General features: G+C 50.7%; 1 protein-coding gene across 1 annotated transcript; it reads left to right on the forward strand.

Moving 5' to 3' along the window:
- The first annotated feature begins 4,893 nt into the window (after positions 1-4,893).
- On the forward strand, positions 4,894-12,299 carry LOC137834181 (uncharacterized). The gene is made up of 2 exons (XM_068642243.1): positions 4,894-5,232; positions 12,141-12,299. Exons 1-2 carry the CDS (start codon positions 4,894-4,896, stop codon positions 12,297-12,299), a joined length of 498 nt encoding a protein of 165 aa, XP_068498344.1.
- The last annotated feature ends 8,980 nt before the right edge of the window (positions 12,300-21,279 follow it).

The raw sequence follows: 21,279 nt of genomic DNA on the forward strand, positions 1-21,279 counted from the left end.
GAAAATAGGGATGCCCCTTTTCTCCGCTAGCTGACACGAAGCGAGATAGGGCTGCCATCCGACCTGTTAGCTGCTGGACCTCTTTCACCGTAGCCGGGCTTCTCATCGCCAAGATGGCGGCACACTTGTCTGGGTTGGCTTCTATTCCTCTTTCAGTCAAGAGAAAACCCAAAAACTTTCCAGCCTCCACGCCGAAAATGCATTTCTCCGGGTTGAGCTTTAACTTGAACTTGGCGATTGTCGTGAACAATTCTTCCAAGTCTGCAACGTGTTTGCTCTTTTCCTGCGAGGTCACGACCATGTCATCGACGTAGGCTTGCACGTTCCTTCCCAGCATTGGTGCAAGTACTCGATCCATCAGCCTCTGGTACGTGGCCCCCGCGTTCCTCAGCCCAAACGGCATCACCTTATAGCAGTAGCACGATCTCTCCGTTATGAAGGCTGTTTTTTCTTCATCCATGGGATGCATCTTGATCTGATTATAGCCCGAGAAGGCATCCAGGAAACTCAGCAACTTGCACCCTGCAGCACTATCAACCAGGGCATCAATGCTTGGTAAAGGATACGAATCCTTCGGGCAAGCTTTGTTCAGGTCGGTGAAGTCGACGCACATGCGCCATTTCCCGTTGCTCTTCTTCACCAGCACGACATTTGCCAACCATTCAGGGTACTGGACTTCCCTGATGTGGCCTGCAGCGAGGAGCTTCTGTGTTTCATCCCTGATCGCCTGCCTCCTCTCCTCGTTGAATTTTCTTCTCCTTTGTCGCACCGGTCTCACCAAATTGTCCATCGCCAGATGATGGCACAAGAAGTCGGGATCGATCCCGGGCATGTCCGAAGCGGACCATGCAAACGCATCCAGATGCCGCTCAATCACCTTGGCGATCTGGTCCTAGAGATCGACCTCCAGAGATCTTCCGAGCTTGAAGATTTTTCCTCCGATCTCCTTCTTGAGCCACTGCTCGACAGGTTTAGGCCTGGATTCTCTGGCGATCACCGCCCTGGCGATTCCCTGCTCCCTTGCTTCCTCAGGGCGATTCCGCGCCTCTTCCTCCTCCAGGACAGCATTCCTCTCCCCTAGCTCAGCGTCTATCATCTCCACATCTCTTTCGGCGGCCTCCTCTGTTGCCGTCGATCTGGGCTTCACACCGGGAGGTGGGGTGGTTGTGACACAGCTCACTGATCTTTTGTTTTTCAGGCTATTCTCATAGCACCTTTTCGCTTCTTTCTGATCAGACTTGATCGTGATCACCACCCCTTCCATGGACGGCAACTTCACCTTCATGTGCCGAGTTGATGGAATGGCGCCTATCCTGTTAAGCGTGGGCCTTCCCAACAGGATGTTATATGCTGAGGGGGCGTTTACGATGAGGTACTTGATTTTCTCCGTCCTCGACCCAGCCTCATCTGTAAACGTGGTTCTCAGCTCAATGTACCCCCTGACCTCCACCTGGTCACCAGCGAACCCATATAGGCACCCTCCATAGGGCCTTAACTGGTCAAGGGGCAACTCCAGCTGCGTGAAAGTCGGCCAGAACATCACGTGTGTCGAACTTCCTTGGTCCACCAGAACTCTGTGGACCTTCCTTCCCGCTGTAATCAACGAAATAACTATGGGATCGTTGTCATGAGGCACAACGTCCCGAAGATCCTGCTTTGTGAACGTAATGTCCACTGTCATCACCGACCGCGCATACTTCTTCCTCTGCGATGCGGTGCATCCACCGCCTGAGAAACCCCCTGCAATGGTGTGGATCTCCCCGTGGATAGGCATCTCGTGTTGCTGGGCTTCTCCACCTGCTGGCTGGGAACTCGACGCTCCCCCCGTCCTCCTGTCCAGCAGATAATCATTTAGGAACCCGCTCTTAACCAGATCGTCGAGCTGGTATCCTAAAGACAAACACGAGTCCAAAGTGTGGCCAAAACACTGGTGGAACTCGCACCAGGCGTCCGGCTTTGACCCCAGCACCTTGTCGCCCACCTTCTCAGGCGCCTTCAACCTAGCAGATATGTTAGGAATAGCGATCAGGTCCGCTAGTCCCATGACAAATTTGTGCTTAGGCGGGCGATTGTATTCCCGGCGTGCTGGTTGCTGGCGTGCTTGGCTCCTTCCCTTGTTTCTCCTATCGTAAGGATGGCGAGTCCTTTGGTCTTTCCTGGCCACCGCCGCCGTTTCCAGCACCCTCTGCGGTTGGATCCTGGTCTGGGCGCGTGGCCTGGCGGCTTTCCTCCATCGCCGTTCCCTGGAGTGTACTCACGAACATCTTGCAGTAGACGGCGTCTGACCCTCCCGACAGCATCATCTGCGTATGGAACGTGGTCAGATGAGCCTCTGGATCCTCCACGCCGGTAAAGACAGCTTTAACCGGAACCACGCTCGTGGGAATTGGCGTGTCGGTAATCGCCTGAACGAAAGGCATTGGGAAAACACGAGGTGGCGTCGACGGCGCCACCTCTTCAACAGAAGAACGTCCTTGCTGCTCCTGAAGAGCTCGACGCAGCTCCTCAGTTACCTTGCTGAGCTCCTCGTTCCTGGCGCGAGAGGCGACCAGGTCCTCATGTATCCTCGCCTGCTCTACGCGCGAGGCTTCCACAGTTGCCTGCAACGAGCGCATCATCTCTGCCATCTGCGCCATGGTCATGGCGGCGTCGCCTTCAGCAGCGACAGGCGCCACGGGACTGGAACGATTGCTTCTCATTTTTCTCATTAACTTCAGCGAATCACAGGAATGCAGCGAACAACACTTCAGCCTCGATCGAATCAGCGATCAGTCGGAGAAAATAGCGCGAAACTTGCGCAAGAAAACTCAAGAACACCGTAAGCCTTCAAAGAAAACCACAACTTCGCTAGAAACCACCGTTTCCCCGCGAATCAACCAAACAAGCGAAAGAACTCGAACCTCCACCAAACAGATTACGCGTAAGCAGCAGAAAACCCCACTCCACCGATCGAAAAGCCAAACAAACGGTACAAAACGCAAATTCACCGAACGAAACTCAAACAGACCGCGAACGACGGTTGCACCAGCACACAACCACGCAGAAAACTTCGAAAACCTCCAAACTCACGCTGTGAATGGGAGCAAGTTTTACACGGCCCCACGGTGGGCGCCTGATGATCCTGCCTGTTGACCGGAGCGCTAGAAACTGCCTCGTCAAGGATCGATGTGCGCACCGCTTCACACCTCTGTTCCTCTTCGGGATCTACCTCAAGAACCTGCAAAGAAACAGAGTGGCGCCGCTGCGGCCGATCGCACTCCAAAGCTCAAGTCAGTGACGGTATCACCAAAAACTAAGAGAACTAGAACCGTGCAAATCCTCTCTCTCAGCAAACTCTAACTCGCAAGCGTAAAGTGTATGAACTGAACGTGCGTACCTCAGAAAGTGTGTTAAGAACTCTTATATACCTGGTGGCTTTCTCTCTCCTGGCAGTTACAGACTCGGACACGTGGCTCGCATCCAACTGTACACGTGCCATCATCTGGAGGCTCCCTGACTTGACGCTGCTTCTACTCTCATTTTGGCTAAGTTACTTATGCATGGTACTGCCCAGTGCATAGCTAACTTAGGAGTGCGATCTCTACTGGAACTTGCGAGTTAGGGGCCTTCATACACCTTCCTTGTGGTCTCGCCGGCCGCCTTCATAATCTGCTTCTCCTTCATCTTCGGCGATGTGCTCGTTCTGGCGATCTCCAATGACTAGGTCGCCTGAATCCACATCTGGCGACTTCATCTTTAACCTGGCGATCGCCGATTCTGGTAAGCTGGAAATCGGAGCACGCCAACTTAACAACTGGCGACTACGCGTGCCCCCCGACTTCCTTCCCTTCTGCCAACCTGGCGCCTTGTCAACACGCCTACACTGTAGCAGGATGCCACGTCATCACACCCGACCACCAGGGCGGTACAAGTAGCAAGGAGAAGAGAAATGTGGCTTCAAGGCCATAAGTTCTAGTACCAGTGGGGGTAAACCTGACTCGTGAAGTATCCACGCCACTGCTCGGAGACCCTGGGATAGATACGACCCATGAGAGGGGCATGACTAGGGGAGAACCACGTGCATGATACGAGAGAAAGGTAGATACACCCCTAGGGCGAGTGACTAGTGATTGGGGCGCATGAGTTGGCACCTAAAAAGTCAACCCACGTGACAGAAGCACTTCGCAGAAAAGAGGGCTCACACGATGGAAAAACCCTAGCTCGTGAGGACAAGCCACGCGCAAAGACGATCCCGGTCAACCGGCGGGAACATTTGGCGCCCACCATGGGGCTCGATCTAAAACATCAGTCCCACCACGCAAGTTTCTCATTTCCAGTTGCAGTTTTCAACCCAGTTCCTTCGAGATTTTACCAAAAGCCATTGTTCGTTGAGGAATTGGTACAGTTTTCGCCAATTGATTTTGGTTGAATCTCTGTGCGATCGCGTTCGTTCGAGTTCGAGTTCCTTTGCCCTTTGGAGTTGCATGACGGCTAGGAGAAGTTCTAGATGATGAGATCCACGAGACAAGGTTCGACGCACGCTGAGAGTGAAGAGATGACCATGCAGCAACTCATGGGTATGACGCAGGGATTGCAAGAAGCAATGGCAGCGTCGAAAGCGGAGCAAGAGCGCATGCAAGCGGATCTCGCAGCATCTCAGGCGAGAAACGACGAGCTCCACCGTACTAACGAGGAGCTGCGCCTGAGACTGTCACCCCACCAAGAGAATTCTTAATGCCGTTCTCACAGGCGATCCTAGAGACAACGACCCCCAACACATCCACGGGGCCCAAGGTAACCTTCACAGGGATAGAGGACCCTGAGGCGCACCTCATTGCGTTCCACACGTGGATGATGCTAGTAGGCGGCTTTGATGCCGTAAGGTGCAAACATTTCATGAGCACCTTGACTGGGATGGCCATGGAGTGGTTCGTCAGCCTCCCAGAGGGTCATATCATGTCTTTCACACAGCTGTCGCAGTTATTCAGAGAGCAGTATCTAGCCAACAGGGCTCCACCCGCAGTTTCATACGACCTGTTCGACGTGAAGCAATATCAAGGTGAGACTTTGAAGGAGTACATAAGCCGCTTTGGGGCGCATGTGGTGAAGGTTGGCACCAAGGAGGAACCCATGATTGTGTACGCATTCAGAAAAGGGGTGTGTCCTAGGCCTTTTTGCGAGTCAATCATTCGCAATCGCCCCAAGACTTTTGCTGAAATAAGGCGTCATGCGGTGGAACAATTGCCTCTGAAGGTGAAGTATATGAGAAACGCACAACTTTCGCGCCCTCACACCCGAGAGCGCATATATGCGCGCAACCAGCCAGAGTCCACGAGGCCGCAACAGGGAGGAAGGACCAAGATAGGAAGCGCACCTACGAGACAAGGAGGACCCAGCCTAAGGGTCGAGCAGAAGGAAGAAGAGTTCCAAAAGACCTTCCTCGCCTGGAGCGAGTGTAGGCGAGAAAAGTTTCAAAAGACCTTCCTCGCCTCGAGCGAGTGTAGGCGAGAAGAGTTTCAAAAGACCTTCCTCGCCTCGAGCGAGTGTAGGCGAGAAGAGTTTCAAAATACCTTCCTTGCCTCGAGCGAGTGTAGGCAAGAAGAGTTCAAAAAGACCTTCCTCGCCTCGAGCGAATGTAGGCGAGAAGAGTTCAAAAAGACCAACCTCTCCTCGAGCGAGTGTAGGCGAGAAGAGTTTCAAAAGACCTTCCTCGCCTCGAGCGAGTGTAGGCGAGAAGAGTTTCAAAAGACCTTCCTTGCCTCGAGCGAGTCTAGGCGAGAAGAGTTCAAAAAGACCTTCCTCGCCTCGAGCGAGTGTAGGCGAGAAGAGTTCAAAAAGACATTCCTTTCCTCGAGCGAGTGTAGGCGAGAAGAGTTTCAAAAGACCTTCCTCGCCTCGAGCGAGTGTAGGCGAGAAGAGTTTCAAAAGACCTTCCTCCCCTCGAGCGAGTGTAGGCGAGAAGAGTTCAAAAAGACCTTCCTCGCCTCGAGCGAGTGTAGGCGAGAAGAGTTTCAAAAGAACTTCCTCGCCTCGAACGAGTGTAGGCGAGAAGAGTTCAAAAAGAACATCCTCGCCTTGAGTGAGTGTAGGCGAGAAGAGTTTCAAAAGACCTTCCTCGTCTCGAGCGAGTGTAGGCGAGAAGAGTTTCAAAAGACCTTCCTCGCCTCAAGCGAGTGTAGGCGAGAAGAGATTAAGATACATTTGCCTTAGTTTTTCCTTTTCTTGTAAAATCAGAGATCAAAGAAGAGGACAAAGATGGCGTCGCCAAGATAAGGCGTCGCCAGGGTAAGGCTTCGCCAGAACAAGGCACCACCAAGAGAAGGCGTTGCTAAGACAAGGCGTCGCCGAGATAACAATGCCAAGATAAGGTGTCACTAGAATAAAGCGTCGCCAGAAGTAGGCGTTGCCGCCAGATAATCAAGCAGAAGTCAAGTCTAGAGCAAGATAACAGGTATGTCTAGTACAAGTTAAAATCCGGGCGCCCAGTCCTTGTTCAGGGTTAAGGGATTCCTTCGGGACGCCCCCTCCTCAAGTATGAACAACTAGCCCCGGTACCAAATATCAGTATAAGTTAAAATCCGGGAGCCTAGTCCTTGATCAAGGGTTAAGGGATTCCTTCGGGATGCCCCCTCCTCAAGTTTTATTACAGTTAAAGCATTGTAAGTAGCGATTAACTTGACAGTTTAAAGTAGTTTCAGTTAAAACAGTTTTCAAGGGGGCACTCTTCTTTTCCTAAGGAGGATTTTTAACGAGGCCACCCAATAAAGGAAGTTTCGAAGTTTATCAAAGTTTCCAAGTTTATTAAGTCTGCATGTTTATCGTTTTTAAGTTTTCGAAGAAAAGACTTTGTCGTCCTTATGTAATTTAGGGCAAATTCAGATCACATGCATTCGGTACAAAGTTTTAAAGCATAAAGTTTTAAGTCCTCATCGCCATCTGGCAATCGGAGGCACAAGTATGAAGTGTTTAGTCCTCCTCGCTGTGGGCGAGTGTAGGCGAGAAGAGATTAAAAAGTCCTCCTCGCCGCGAGCGAGTGTAGGCGAGAAGAGATTAAAAAGTCCTCCTCGCCGCGAGCGAGCGTAGGGGAGAACAGATTACAAGACCTCTTTGCGTAAGAAAATCGTGGCAAGTTTGAAAGTCCTCAGTGCATCCAGGGGAAGAGGAGATGTACCCTTGGGCAAGTTGAGGTACCAGAGAAAGTCCTTCTCAGCCTCGAGTAAGTTCAGGCAAGAACAGATTGCAAGTCCTCAGTGCATCCAGGGGAAGAGGAGATGTAACCCCTGGGCAAGTTGAGGCACCAGAGAAAGTCCTTCTCACCCTCGAGTGAGTTCAGGCAAGAACAGATTGCAAGACGTCAGTGCATCCGGGGGAAGAGAAGATGTAACCCCTGGGCAAGTTGAGGCACCAGAGAAAGTCCTCCTCACCCTCGAGTGAGTTCAGGCAAGAACAGATTGCAAGTCCTCAGTGCATCTGAGGGAGGGGGAGATGTAACCCCTGGGCAAGTTGAGGCACCAGAGAAAGTCCTCCTCACCCTCGAGTGAGTTCAGGCAAGAACATGTTGCAAGTCCTCAGTGCATCCAGGGGAAGAGGAGATGTAACCCCTGGGCAAGTTGAAGCACCAGAGAAAGTCCTCCTCGCCTTGAGCGAGTTCAGGCAAGAACAGATTGCAAGTCCTTAGTGCATCCAAGGGAAGAGGAGATGTAACCCCTGGGCAAGTTGAGGCACTAGAGAAAGTCCTCCTCGCCTTGAGCGAGTTCAGGCAAGAACAGATTGCAAGTCCTCAGTGCATCCAGGGGAAGAGGAGATGTAACCCCTGGGCAAGTTGAGGCACCAGAGAAAGTCCTTCTCACCCTCGAGTGAGTTCAGGCAAGAACAGATTGCAAGTCCTCAGTGCATCCAGGGGAAGAGGAGATGTAACCCCTGGGCAAGTTGAGGCACCAGAGAAAGTCCTCCTTGCCTTGAGCGAGTTCAGGCAAGAACAAATTACAAGACCTCTTTGCTAGGCAAGAACAGATTACAATACCTCTTTGCTTAAGCAAATTGAGGCAAGTTTGAAAGTCCTCAATGCAGAACCAAGCCAACAAAGTTTTAGGCGGTAACCTAGAAATACACATGTCACTTAGCAGATCAGGCAAACGAGATTTCAGATACTAAGAATAACCCACGCCTACTGCTCAGTAAGTGATTTAGTGTCAAATGTTATTGCTATAGACTAACCGTTTGTTCAAGTTAAGTTGATTTCCAGAGAATTAAGCGTCAGTTTGTGCTAAGTTAATTGGGTTGAGTGAAAACCAACCAAGTTATCAGGTGATCGCACAACAGATAAGTTAAAGGCACGTAGGTCGTCGAAAATGCAACCTCTTAGTCTTTTCGCTGAACAAGTCACAGCTTAAGACTGGGGGGTTTATGTACCGATCAGGTCATCAGGTGTGATGACGTGGACAAGAGAAAGGCGGGTGGTTGAGAAGTCAAAATAGTCGTCGTTTGTAGAAGTGGCGCTCTGTAGTATACATAATCGGTTGTCGCTGAGTTGGTGTCATCGTCGTGTTAGATAACGGAAGATTAGGTGGTCTGGCATTGCCGCAAGAAGAACATCGCCGGATTTCCCAGTAAACTCAGTTGAAGCTGTTGGGGGTTCAGGCGAGGAAGTTCAAGCGTGTGAGTTCAGTAAAGACAAGAATGCCACGCGGGTAATGGGCGAGGCCTTAGTCTTTTCGCTGAAACAAGTGTCAGCTCAAGACTGGGGGGCTTGTGTACCGTCCCGTACCCGGGCGTTGACTAGAAGTCAAAGTCAACACATGGTGGGACCCCTCAAGGGACCCAAGGAAGAAAAGTCAACAGGTCGACCGCTCGTGATGTCGCCAAAGTAAGACGTCGCCCTAAAGTTAGACGTCGCCAAGTAAGACATCGCCTAAGGAAAGACATCGCCTAAAGTAAGACATCGCCTAAGGAAAGACATCACCCAAGTAAGACATCGCCTAAGCAAAGACATCGCCCAAGAGAGACATCGGGCCTCGACAGTTCAGAACAGTAGCAAGGAGAAGAGAAATGTGGCTTCAAGGCCATAAGTTCTAGTACCTAGTAAACCTGACTCGTGAAGTATCCACACCACTGCTGGGAGACCCTGGGACAGATACGACCCATGAGAGGGCCATGACCAGGGGAGAACCATGTGCATCATACGAGAGAAAGGTAGATACACCCCCAGGGCGAGTGACTAGTGATTGGGGCGCATGAGTTGACACCCAAAAAGTCAACCCACGTGACAGAAGCACTTAGCAGAAAAGAGGGCTCACACGATGGAAAAACCCTAAGTTGGGTGGCGGCTCTGTGGGACCCTCTGCACAGAATAACGGTCAAGTTAGAGGGGCACGTGGCAATGCACACGTGCTCATTAAAGGTTTCAGTGAAAGTTTGCCAAGGTACGCGTTAATTCAGTTTAGATTTGAATATTCCAAGCAATGTTTTTATACGCTTTCAATGCGCTTTAATGCGCTTTAATGATGAGAGGTGTATAAAAAGGGACATTGGGAGCATTTGAAAGGGAGGAGAGTTTTAGCCTAATTCTCATAGTCACACAGAGCACAAACCCTAATTGCTCTTGACGGCGCACCCAGCTGTGAGCACAAGGCAATTAGGGCAACACAGTTTTAGCCCTTCAGTACAGTTATTTCTGACCACCTTCAGAGCATCCTTTCACGGTGTTCTGATACGGAGGTGCGTCACCTTTGATGTTTCTCGCTAGCTGACTTGATCGTCGGAGTGCAAACGGCCACGAGGGCGCCCCTTTGTTCACTTCTTTTCAGGTACTCACAGACGGAGCAAAACGAAGGTGCCCTAGCTCGCGAGGACAAGCCACGCGTAAAGACAATCCCGGTCAACTGGCGGGAACAGGACGAAACCCTAGGAAGCCCCTACCCGCGCGAGAAATCCAGAAAAGAGGGGAAAGCGAAGAAATGTGGAGGAAAGGCGAGAACACAAAAATACAAGAAACACAAACAGGCCCAGGCAGTTAAGAGAGCGGTACAACTAAGTGTGAGCGAGATAATAGCAGAAAAACCGTACCTTTGGTGATTCGAAAATGGAAAGGGACGAGCTTTGTGAACGAAGAAGGGAGGGATCGCGAGAGCTTCTGAGAGAAGTAGAATGAACAGTGAAGAAGAACGCAAAAGTGAATAGAACAGTAGTTGAAGCGCGGGATTTCGAAGACTTAAACGTTACGACTGAAGCGCAAGAGGCGCTAGTTTGGGACCGTGCGATTAAGCCACGTGTCGAGGGATTAAGCGCTAACTTGAAGCGCAAGAGGCCCCAAGCGAGTCGAACGATTGAGCCACGTGTCAAGAGATTAGAGCATGACCCAAAGCGTTACTTTTCCCGCTCAGAGAATGTTACGTCGTGAGACGCTCAGGAAGTGTCATGTCCACTGCTCAAGGGAATGTCACGTCAGCCTTTCAAGGGAATGTCACGTCAGCCACTCAGAAAATGCCACGTCATCAGAGTGCCACGTGGACAATAGGGCGAGGCCTTAGTCTTTTTGCTGAAAACAAGTATCAGCTTAAGACTGGGGGGCTTGTGTACCGTCCCGTCCCCGGGCGTTGACCAAAGTCAAGTCAAAGTCAAAGTCAACGTATGAAGGGGTCTTTTCCAGGGAAGAAAGTCAACAGGTTAACCGCTTGAGGCGTCGCCAAGGGAAGCGTCGCCAGGTGTAGGCGTCGCCAGGTGTAGGCATCGCCAAGTGTAGGCGTCGCCAGGTGTAGGCGTCGCCAAGAAGGGGCGTCGCCAGGTTGGGCGTCGCCTAGTTAGGGCATCAATGGGGTCACCCCCGGTACCCATGGGTAGAAAAGACCGTGGAGGGGGCGACACCGCGAGAGGCCTCAGTGCCTCATAACAGTGATGAAGAGAAGAGAAAGGTGGCTTCAAGGCCATAGTTCTAGTACCAATAGGGGTAACCTGACTCGTGAAGTACCCACGCTACCGCTGGGAGACTTGGGACAGATACGACCCATGAGAGGGCCACGTTCAGGGCAGAACCACGTGCATGGTACGGGAGTAAGGTAGATACCCTCCCAAGGTGAATGACTAGAGGCTGGGGCACATGAGTTGGCACCCAGAAAGTCATCCCCCGCGTCAGATGCACTTCGAGGAAAGAGGACTCACACGATGGAATAACCCTAAGTTGGGTTACGGCGCTGTGAGGCCCTCTACGTAGAGTAGCGATCAAGTCAGAAGGACACGTGGCGATAAGCACTGAAATATCAAGGTTTTCTTGAAAGTTCGCTAAGGTACGCATTAATTTAGATTACGTTTCGAATGTTTCGAGGGATATTTTTATACGCTTTCAATGCGCTTTAACGTGCTTTGAATGCGGGAGGTGTATAAAAAGGGCCTGGGGACGTTTGAAACGGGGAGCCAAGTTTTAACCTAATTCTCACAGTTTACACAGAGTCACAAAAAACCCTAGTTGTTTCACGGCGCACCCACTGTGCGCACAGACAATTAGGACAACACAGTAGTAGTTATTCAGTATTTCGACCACCTTCAGAGCATCCTTTCACAGTGTTCCGATACGGAGGTGTGTCACCTTTGATGTTTCTCGCTAGCCGACTTGATCGTCGGAGTGCAAACGGCCGCGTGGGCGCCCCTTCGTTCACTTCTTTTCAGGTACTCACGGACGGAGCAGAACGAAGGTGCCCTAGCTCGTGAGCACAAGCCACGCATAAAGACGATCCTGGTCAACCGGCGGGAACAGGTGCAATTCCCAAAATTGTTATAGGTTTAGATGTAGATTGCATGATAGACAAAAGTTATAAACGCTTTCATATGCACTTTGTATAAGGAGAAAGATTATTAACATTTGTATATAATTTTTGATGTGACGGATTTATATATAAATATATATAATAAAGAATAAATTTATAATTAAATAATATAAAAATATAAAAATAATAATATTAAGAATATTGTGATATAGTTCAATAGAATATAAGTTGTATATATCATTATTTTTTAGTGAAATTTGATTAAACAATTTATAGGGCCACGTGAATTATAATACCATAAAAGACAAATGGAATGTGCATGAATTACACAATATGTTAGTTCAGGAAGAGACCAAACTTAAGAATCATTGAGATCACTCCATTCATTATGTGAATAATCAGGGAGTTGGCAAGAAAGTTCATAAGAAACATGGAAAGGGTAAAAGACCATCCAAGATGAATGAGTCCTCTACTAAAATGCAGAAGAAAAATGACAAATGTCTTTTATGTGGGAATCTAGACATTTCTAGAAGAACTGCTCTAAACATAAAGCTTGGTTAGAAAAGAAAGGGATTTCTTTCAACCTGGATCATATATAAACCCAAATGAGAAGTTTGTATTCCTGGGGAATAGAGTGAAGGTTGTAGTGGGAGCTCTCAGGACTTATCGTTTAATCCTTGACAATGAATTTCCTTTAGTCTTGTTTGATACTTTTTATGTACTTAGTATTTCTAGGAATTTAGGTTTCTGGACTTGATCTTGATCCTGGACAAGCACCGCACTTATCGCCTTCTCAGTTATGACAAAATATAACCTGAGAGGCGTTGCCACTTGAGGTTTACACAGAACCGGCGGGCTCCCCATGTACTCTTTAAGCTTGACAAAAGCTTTATCCAGAAGAACCTGTTATTTCGCTTCAAGCATTGGAAGTACGGGTGGCCCTTCTCTCCACTGGCGGATACAAATCGAGACAGGGCGGCCATCCGACCCGTGAGCTGCTGCACCTCCTTTAAAGTGGCAGAACTCCTCATCGCCAGAATGGCGGCACATTTGTCGGGGTTTGCCTCGATTCCCCTCTCCGACAAGAGGAAACCCAAAAATTTTCCTGCCTCCACGCCCAAAATACACTTCTCAGGATTTAGTTTCAGCTTGTACCTGGCTATCATGGTGAACAACTCTTCTAGGTCAGTGACATGCCTGCTCTTTTCCAGGGATGTTACGACCATGTCGTCAACGTACGCTTGCACATTCCTTCCGAGCATAGGGGCGAGTACCTTGTCCATTAGCCTCTAGTACGTGGCCCCCGCATTCTTCAGCCCGAAGGGCATCACTTTGTAGCAGTAGCACGACCTTTCTGTCATGAAAGCAGTATTTTCCTCATCCATGGGATGCATCTTAATCTGGTTGTATCCTGAGAAGGCATCCAAGAAGCTGAGCAACTTACACCCTGACGCACTGTCTACCAGGGGATCTATACTTGGCAAAGGATAAGAATCCTTTGGGCAGGCTTTATTCAGATCCGTGAAGTCAACACACATCCGCCATTTCCCGCTACTCTTCTTGACCAGAATGACGTTAGCGAGCCATTATGGATATTAGATCTCCCTTATATGGTCTGCTGCCAGGAGTTTCTGCCTCTCGTCCTTGCTCGCCTGCCTCTTCTCTTCATTGAACTTTCTCCTTCTCTGGGGGATTGGCCTGACTTGGGGATCCATAGCTAAACGATGGCACAAGAAATCGGGGTCAATCCCCGGCATGTCAGAAGCAGACCATGCAAATGCATCCAGATATCTACTTATAACCCGGGCGATTTGGTCTTGTGTCTCGCTGTCTAAGGTTTTCCCTAGTTTAAACGTCTTGCCGTTGATCTTCTTCTCAAGCCATTCCTCCACCGGCTGAGGCCTCTTCTCGCTGGCGATCAGCGCCTTCGCGATACCTGACTCCTTCGCGATCTCCGGGCAGCTTCTCTCTTCCTCCACCCGAGCGACGCTCTCGGACCTCGCCTCAATATCCTCCATTGGCACATCGGGCACATCGCCCTCGACGGCCACCTCCAACGCCATATCCATATCTCGCCGGCTTTCTCGCTCAGGTTCCACGACAGGAGGCAGTGTTGTGGATACGTGGCATACATATCTCTTGTTCTTGAGGCTATTTTCATAGCACTTCTTCGCCTCCTTTTGGTCATAATGGATGGTGATGATCATCCCATCCATTGATGGTAGCTTGACCTTCATGTGCCTTGTTGAAGGCACAACCCGTGTCCTGTTGAGTGTTGGCCTACCCAACAGGATGTTGTATGCCGATGGAGCATTTACGACGAGATACCTTATCTTCTCTGTGCGCGAGGCCAGACCGTTTGTGAACGTCGTCCTTAACTCAATATACCCCCTAATCTCCACCTGGTCCCCGACGAAACCGTACAGGCAGCCCCCGTATGGCCTCAGCTGGTCGGGGGATAATTGTAACTTTTGAGAGGTGATGTTTTGGCCGACTTTTGAGAAGTTACAATTATCCCCCGACCAACTGAGGCCATATGGGGGCTGCTTGTACGATTTTTCCGGTGATCAAGTGGAGGTCAGGGGGTACATTGAGTTCAGGACGACGTTCACAAATGGGTCGACCTCGCGCACAGAAAAGATCAGGTACCTCGTTGTGAACACTCTATCGGCATACAACATCCTGTTGGGAAGGCCAACACTAAATGGAAGGGGTGGTTATCACCATCCATTCTGACCAAAAGGAGGCGAAGAAGTGTTATGAAAACAGCCTCAAGAACAAGAGATCGGTATGCCATGTAACCACAACGCCGCCCCCTGGTGTGGAGCCTGAGCAGGGAAACCGGCGAGTTGTGGATACAGCGTTGGAGGTGGCCGCCGAGGGCGATGTGGCAATGGAGGATGTCGAGGCGAGGTCTGAGAGCGCCGCTCGGGTGGAGGAAGAGAAAAACTACCCGGAGACGGCCTGGGAGTCAGGTATTGCGAGAGAGCTGATCGCCAGCGAGAAGAGGCCCCAGCCGGTCGAGGAGTGGCTTGAGAAGAAGATCAACGACAAGACTCTTAAACTGGGGAAAACCTTAGACGGCGAGACACAGGACCAGATCGCCCTTTTTGAAGGCATGTACAAACATCTCTTCATCTTTACCTGGCAAGCGGACTATTTGAGCTCCGAATCTGTTCAAGAAATCCTTCAGGGACTCCCCCTGGTACTGCCTCACGTTGAACAAATCATAAGACACCAACGGCGGTGCCTTGTTCACTATGTACTGCTCAACGAACATCTTGGAAAACTGTTGAAACGTGGTAATGTGGCTAGTAGGCAAACTGACGAACCAGTCCAGCGTTGTTCCACTGAGTGTGCTCATGAACACCTTACAGTAGACTGCGTCCGACCCCCTCGAGAGCATCATCTGAGTGTGAAACGCCGTGAGATGAGCCTCAGGGTCCTCCACTCCGGTGAAAGACGCCTTCACCGCCACCGTATTTGCAGGGACCACCGAGTCCATGATCTCCTGAGAAAATGGCATGGGAAAGCTACGCGGTGGGGATGGGGTTGCAAATCTGTCCCCAACCGCGCGCTCCTCCCGTTCTTGAAGAGCTTTACGCAGCTCTTCGTTGATCCTGTTGAGATCTTCATTCCTAGCTTGTGAGGCCACCAGTGCCTCGTGCATTCTTTCTTGCTCAAAACGTGATGCAGCTACGTTCTCCTGCAGCGTCCTCATCATATCCATCACCTGCTTCATAGACATAGCATCCTCATCTGTTGACGGCGCGACTGAACTGGACCGCGTTGTCCTCATCCTTTCTCAGCAAGCTCAGCAACTCAAAGAAACTCCGAACGAATAGTAAAACTTCAAAAACCGACTGTGACAACAAGCAGTCGAACAGAAAACACCAAAACTTCAACAGACTCAAACTGTGGTTGAGAATCATCTTTTATACGACCCCACGGTGGGCGCCAGATGTTCCTGCCGATTGACCTAGCGCAAAAGCGTTGCCTCGTCACCATCTTCCTCACCAGCTTGACACCACGTGCTCTTCAAGTCCGCACCACAGATAGCCTCTCTACGAACCTGAAAAACACAAGGTGGCGCCTCTGCGGCCGGTGGCGCTCCGACGCTCAAGTCATTGACAAGAACACCCAAAAACTGAGAGAAAACTATACTCTGTAGAACCGTACTAAAGTGCCCTCAACCTAAAACAATGAGCCGTAATGAAAACGTACCTCTGCAAATTCTGTTAAGTTTACCTTTATAACTAGGTTTTTTCTCTCTCCAGGCAGTTACGCTTTGGACACATGGCTCGCATCCAACCCTGCACGTGTCACCATCTGAGCTAGGATAACTCGAGCGTCATTTCCATATTGCATCCAACCCTACACGTGTCATCATCCGGGTTGGGGTAACAGGTAGCATCCAACCCTACACGTGTCGTCATCTGGGTTAGGGTAACTTGAGCGTCATTTCTGTGTAATAACCAGTCACACGGCTAAGTCTCCTACTCAAGGAGTAATCTAGCACGTAATATGCTCTGGAACACCACCTGACGAGGCGAGTATCGGATGCAACAAAGTGCACCATCTCTGTGATATCGCTTGTCCCAAGTGGCACCTTCCTTATTGCTACGCCATGCATGTTCTAGCTGAGGAAACCTTGCCACCAACGAATGTCCACTCTGGGAATCCTGTTGCTGATGGGCAAGCTGTTCCCTTTAACCCACACGACCTTCATGTCCTATGCTGGCGCAACAATCATCTTACTGAACTTATACGCTTTAACTTACTCTTCTGAGCCTCCAGCAGCTTCAACTAAGCGTACTGGGAGATTCGGCGATGTGCTCCTTGTGGCGATGTCAGACCACCTGATCTTCCATTACCTACTACGTCGATCACACACAAATCCGGCGTCGACCGACCATGTTCACTATAGAACGCCAGTTCCACGAGTCGGCGACTATGCTCACTTCTAAACTATTCATATTTCTCTTGTCCACGTGTTTTGCTGAGCACGACCCGCATAGTCACGTGCTAGACACGTCATCATACCCGATGACCTGGTCGGTACAGTACCATCAGTATTATTGGAGGGAATAATACTGATGATATCATTAGTGATATTGGTGGGATTAATATTGATGGTACCATCAGTGTTATTGGCGGGAATAATCCTGATGGTACCATCAGTGTTATTGGTGGCAATAATCCTGATGGTACCATCAGTGATATTGGTGGGAATAATACTGATGGTACCATTAGTGTTATTGTTGGGAATAATATTGATGGTAACATCAATGTTATTGGTGGCAATAATCATGATGGTACCATCAGTGTTAATGGTGGCAATAATATTGATTGTACCATTCCACCTTGCTTTTGTGTCATTCCACCTTGGCGACACCCTGCTAGGCGACGCCTTATCTTGGCGACGCCCTGCTAGGCGACGCCTTATCTTGGCGATGTTTCCTCTTGGCGACGCCTTACGTTGACTTTGGCCTCGACGCTGACTTTGACCTTGACTTCGTCAACGCCCGGGTATGGGACGGTACACAAGCCCCCCAGTCTTAAGCTGATGACTTGTCTTCAGCGAAAAGACTAAGGCCTCGCCCACGCCATCCTCGTGGCACCCGGTGATGTGTCATTCTTTCTGACGTGGCAACCTTGAAAACATTGACATGACACTCTCTGAACCCTTGGGATGCTCTTAATGGCTGATTGGGCATCCTCTGAAACGGGAAAACAACACTTTTTGGGCCACGCTTAATCGTGTGCCACGTGGTTCATCACGCGGTCATCCCTAAGAGCCTCTTGTGCTCCCCTTGAGCGCCCAATCCCTTGACACGCGGCGCAATCAAACGGTCCTCAATTGACGCCCCTTGAGTTGCAGGTGTAACGTTTAAGTTACCCAAACCCCGCGCTTGAAACCACTGTTACATCCACTTTCTCTGCCTTTCCTCACTATTCATCTTCTTCGAATTTCTTCTTTCGCGACCCTTGCTCTTTCGTGCTTCCGCTCTCCACACCCTTCAATCCCCAAAGGTACGGTTTTTCCTCTCCTCGATGATTTCCTTTATTGCATGAACTGCCTGGGACTGTTTATGTTACTGCATTTTTTTGAATGTCGTTCTTTCGCTTCTTCGTTCCTCTCGTTCCTCTTTTCTCTCGTGTGGGTAGGGTTCACCTAGGATTCCTCCATTTTTCCCCCTTTTCTCCTCCAAACCCCTTTTCTCTGAACCCTTTCTTTTTCTCTTTTGCTCTTCAGCTCTTGCATCAATGGCGAAAACTAAGACCAACACGCCTCCTTCTCTCCCTAGGTCTTACTACAAAGATGAGTATGACTGGGCCCCCGACGATCTCCTCGACGAATGCTCCACCCTAAACTCCGTTGAAGACGTGGAGGCCCACAGGGGGGACCCTGCGCTTTACAACTTCAATGCTTTCCATAAAACTCACGACTCCCACGTCTTGGTATGCCGGGTGAAACCCGGGGTACCCGTTTGTGGGGACTCAAGGGACACTAGAGGAAACCCCTTCTTCTTCCTTTACCAAATGGTACTCAAAAGAGTAGGCCTGCGTCTACCTCTCACTTCTTTCGAGAGGGAGCTGCTCACCGAGATCAACACCGCCCCCGCCCAGCTTCACCCCAACAGCTGGGTTTTCATAAGGGGGTTTCAAATTCTTTGCGAATATCTGGGTGTCCCTCCTTCCGTGGACGTTTTTCTTCATTTTTTCGAGGTAAAGAAACAAGGGAAAAGCCTATGGATGAGCTTCTCTGGCGTCGCCGGGCGCATCATCCTCACGCTCTTCCAGAATTCATTCAAAGGGTGGAAAGGGAAGTTTTTCAAAATACGTGCAACCAAGCACGATCCTACCGCCCTGGACGGCTTTCCTCTATACTGGACGGACAAGCCCATAACAATGAAGGCCCTGGCCTTGGACCAACTTGCTCCCGCTGATCGGGACATGTGCAAAGCCTTGGCGGGGCTTGGGGTAGTCTTTGATACTGCCAAGCTCATCGCCAATCAGTTCAATGCCCACGGACTCTCCACTTACTTCGGTATCCACCCCTGCTTGTTTATACTGTCGTGGTTATACGAACTCGCTTGCTCCGCTTGAAACCCTATGGTTATCTGCATGCGTTTAGCTATAAATACTCCCATTCTGCTATATCTGAATTGGTCTTTGCTCTGTTATTCTCGCTGCTGCAGGTTCAGTGATGACTTCGTCGAGGCGACTCGCCCTTGCCAAATTCTTGAAGAAGGCAAGGTCAGCCAAAGAGGGTGGAGACGCTGTCACCCCTACCGTGCCAACCGTCGATTCCCTGCCGACTCCTCCTCCGTCCGCCTTTCCTTCTCCCATTGCCGCGGTACCATTGGCCATGGCGTCGAATCCTGCCCCGGCATGCCCTAACAAAGGGAAGAGGGTGCTGGTTGTAGATTCTGACAGTGAAGATTCGGGCGTCGCCTTGGTTTCCAGTAAGAGAAGGGCTACGGGCGTCCCTATCTTGACAGTCGCGTCTCCCGGTGGTGGGAGTTCTCTCAGGGACAATCCTCCAAGTGCCACATCACCTCCACCTCCACCAGCCCACGAGGAACGAATGGAAAGGATTGATTCAGTTCCCCCGCCCTCGCCGTCACCGCTTCGTGACGCAGCTGAGGCCTTTGGCTCTGCCCTTCCTGCATCAGTTCCAGCTTCGACTTCTCGAAAGCCCCGAATTCCTCGCCCCATCCATAGGGAGTTGATGCAGGGTTTCATTGAGGGAATGTCGCCGACTGATCCTCACAAGGGGGGAGGCATGCCTTATTATATGGGGGCATTCCTGGCGGTGGCACTCAAGTGGCGCACCAAGCTCGAAGCGCTATCAAGGGGAGGGAGGCTCTCCGCAAATTGAGACAAGAAGTGGGAGCGTTGAAGGAGGAGAAACAAAACTGGGTGCTCAAGGAGGAAGCTTCCCAATCCTTGATAAAACTGGCCCACGAGGGCAGGGAGGGGGCCGAGGCGTACGCGCGCGAACTTGAACAGGCGCATGTCAATCAGCTGGCCCAGCTCACTTCCTACCAAATCCAAAGCCTTGGCCTGCAAGAGGCGGCTCTTGCCTCCGAAGCACAGCGGAAAAAATTTGAAGAACTGGACGCTGCTTGGAGGCAGAAGTTAAGCGAGAGAGAGAACACCTTGGCTGCGAAGGTCGAAGCCTTGAGCCTTCTCCAAGCCGAGGCTAACAAGCTCCGCGTGGAGAAGGAATTCCTGGACAAACAGTTGACATCCAAGGACTCTAGGGTTGCGGAACTAGAAGGGGAGGTCCAAGGACTAACTGGGGAGATGGCGGGCGCGTTTGAAGAGGGCTTCCAAGAGGCTCTGACTCAGGCGTCCTGCGAGAACCCTGGCATCAACATTTCAAACTGCGACCCCACACACCATGTCGTCGACGGGAAGGTCGTGCCCTTCGAATTGGATGACTGAATCGCCGCCTCTCACCCACCACCTTTACCTTTCGAGCTTTATAGTTATTTTTGCCTCTCTGTGATAAACTTGTAACTCCTTTGCACTTTTGTTGGAACTTTGGATTTTGCATTGCGTTATCAAATTCTGTTTGTATGATTTTACCTTCCTTTCTCGTTTCCACGTGCTCCGATTGCTTTGCCCCCCATCGCGTTCCTTCGTAGCTTGTTCCGCCTTCGTATCTATGAGGCCTTTGCCTCGTGAAGGCGTCCGTGGCTTTGCCGTTGCCGCCACGCAAAAGTTGAGACGTACTCCAGGCCTCAAACGTTCGGGATAAGGCCGCACATCAATGCCCACGCCCACGGAGAGGCTTGCCTAACGGCGCCGTATCGTCCGTGGAGTGCCTCAAACACCTAAGCGGCCTGTCCCCTGATTCTCGGTGCCCGGCACCCACGCCTGAGGAGAGGCCTACTACCGTAGCGCCGTATCGTCCTCAGGGTGTCTAAAAACGCCAGTCGCTGGGAAAGCTCAAAGCCCTCCAGGGGTCGTTCCCTCCACGGTCTTTCCTCCCCATGGGTATCAGGGAACGACCCTGCCAGCAATTCACTCAGCCTTTGGCGATCTCGCCTCCCTCCGCAATCTCTCCTACCTGCGGGTATCGGGGAGGCGACGCCGCTAGTGTTTAGCTTTGATTCCTTCAATTTCATCTCCCTCCACAGTCTTTCCTACCTGTGGGTATCGGGGAGGTCAAGCTGCTGATATTTGTATTGACGACGCCTTTAAATGTTTCACAATGGTAATACCTTCTACTTTGGCTGCGCTTTCTCTTGGTGACGCCCTCTCTTGGCGACGCCACCTCTCTCGGCGACGCCCTCTTGTATTGGCGACGCCCTCGATGTCTCATGGTGGCAACGCCATCAGCTCCTTCCACTGGCGACGTTTGGGGCGGCTAAACCGTTGACATTATTTCGACATCGGCTCTGACTTTGGCTCGGGTCGACGCCCGGGGTGGCGAGGGACCCTAGGTCTCGCCCGTGCCGTCCACGTGGCGCTTTTCGTATGGCTGATGGGACGTTCCCCTACTTGACTAGGTTCTGACACCTCCTGA

The sequence above is a fragment of the Phaseolus vulgaris genome, chromosome 5 (assembly GCF_000499845.2).
Source record: "Phaseolus vulgaris cultivar G19833 chromosome 5, P. vulgaris v2.0, whole genome shotgun sequence".
NCBI lineage: Eukaryota > Viridiplantae > Streptophyta > Magnoliopsida > Fabales > Fabaceae > Phaseolus > Phaseolus vulgaris.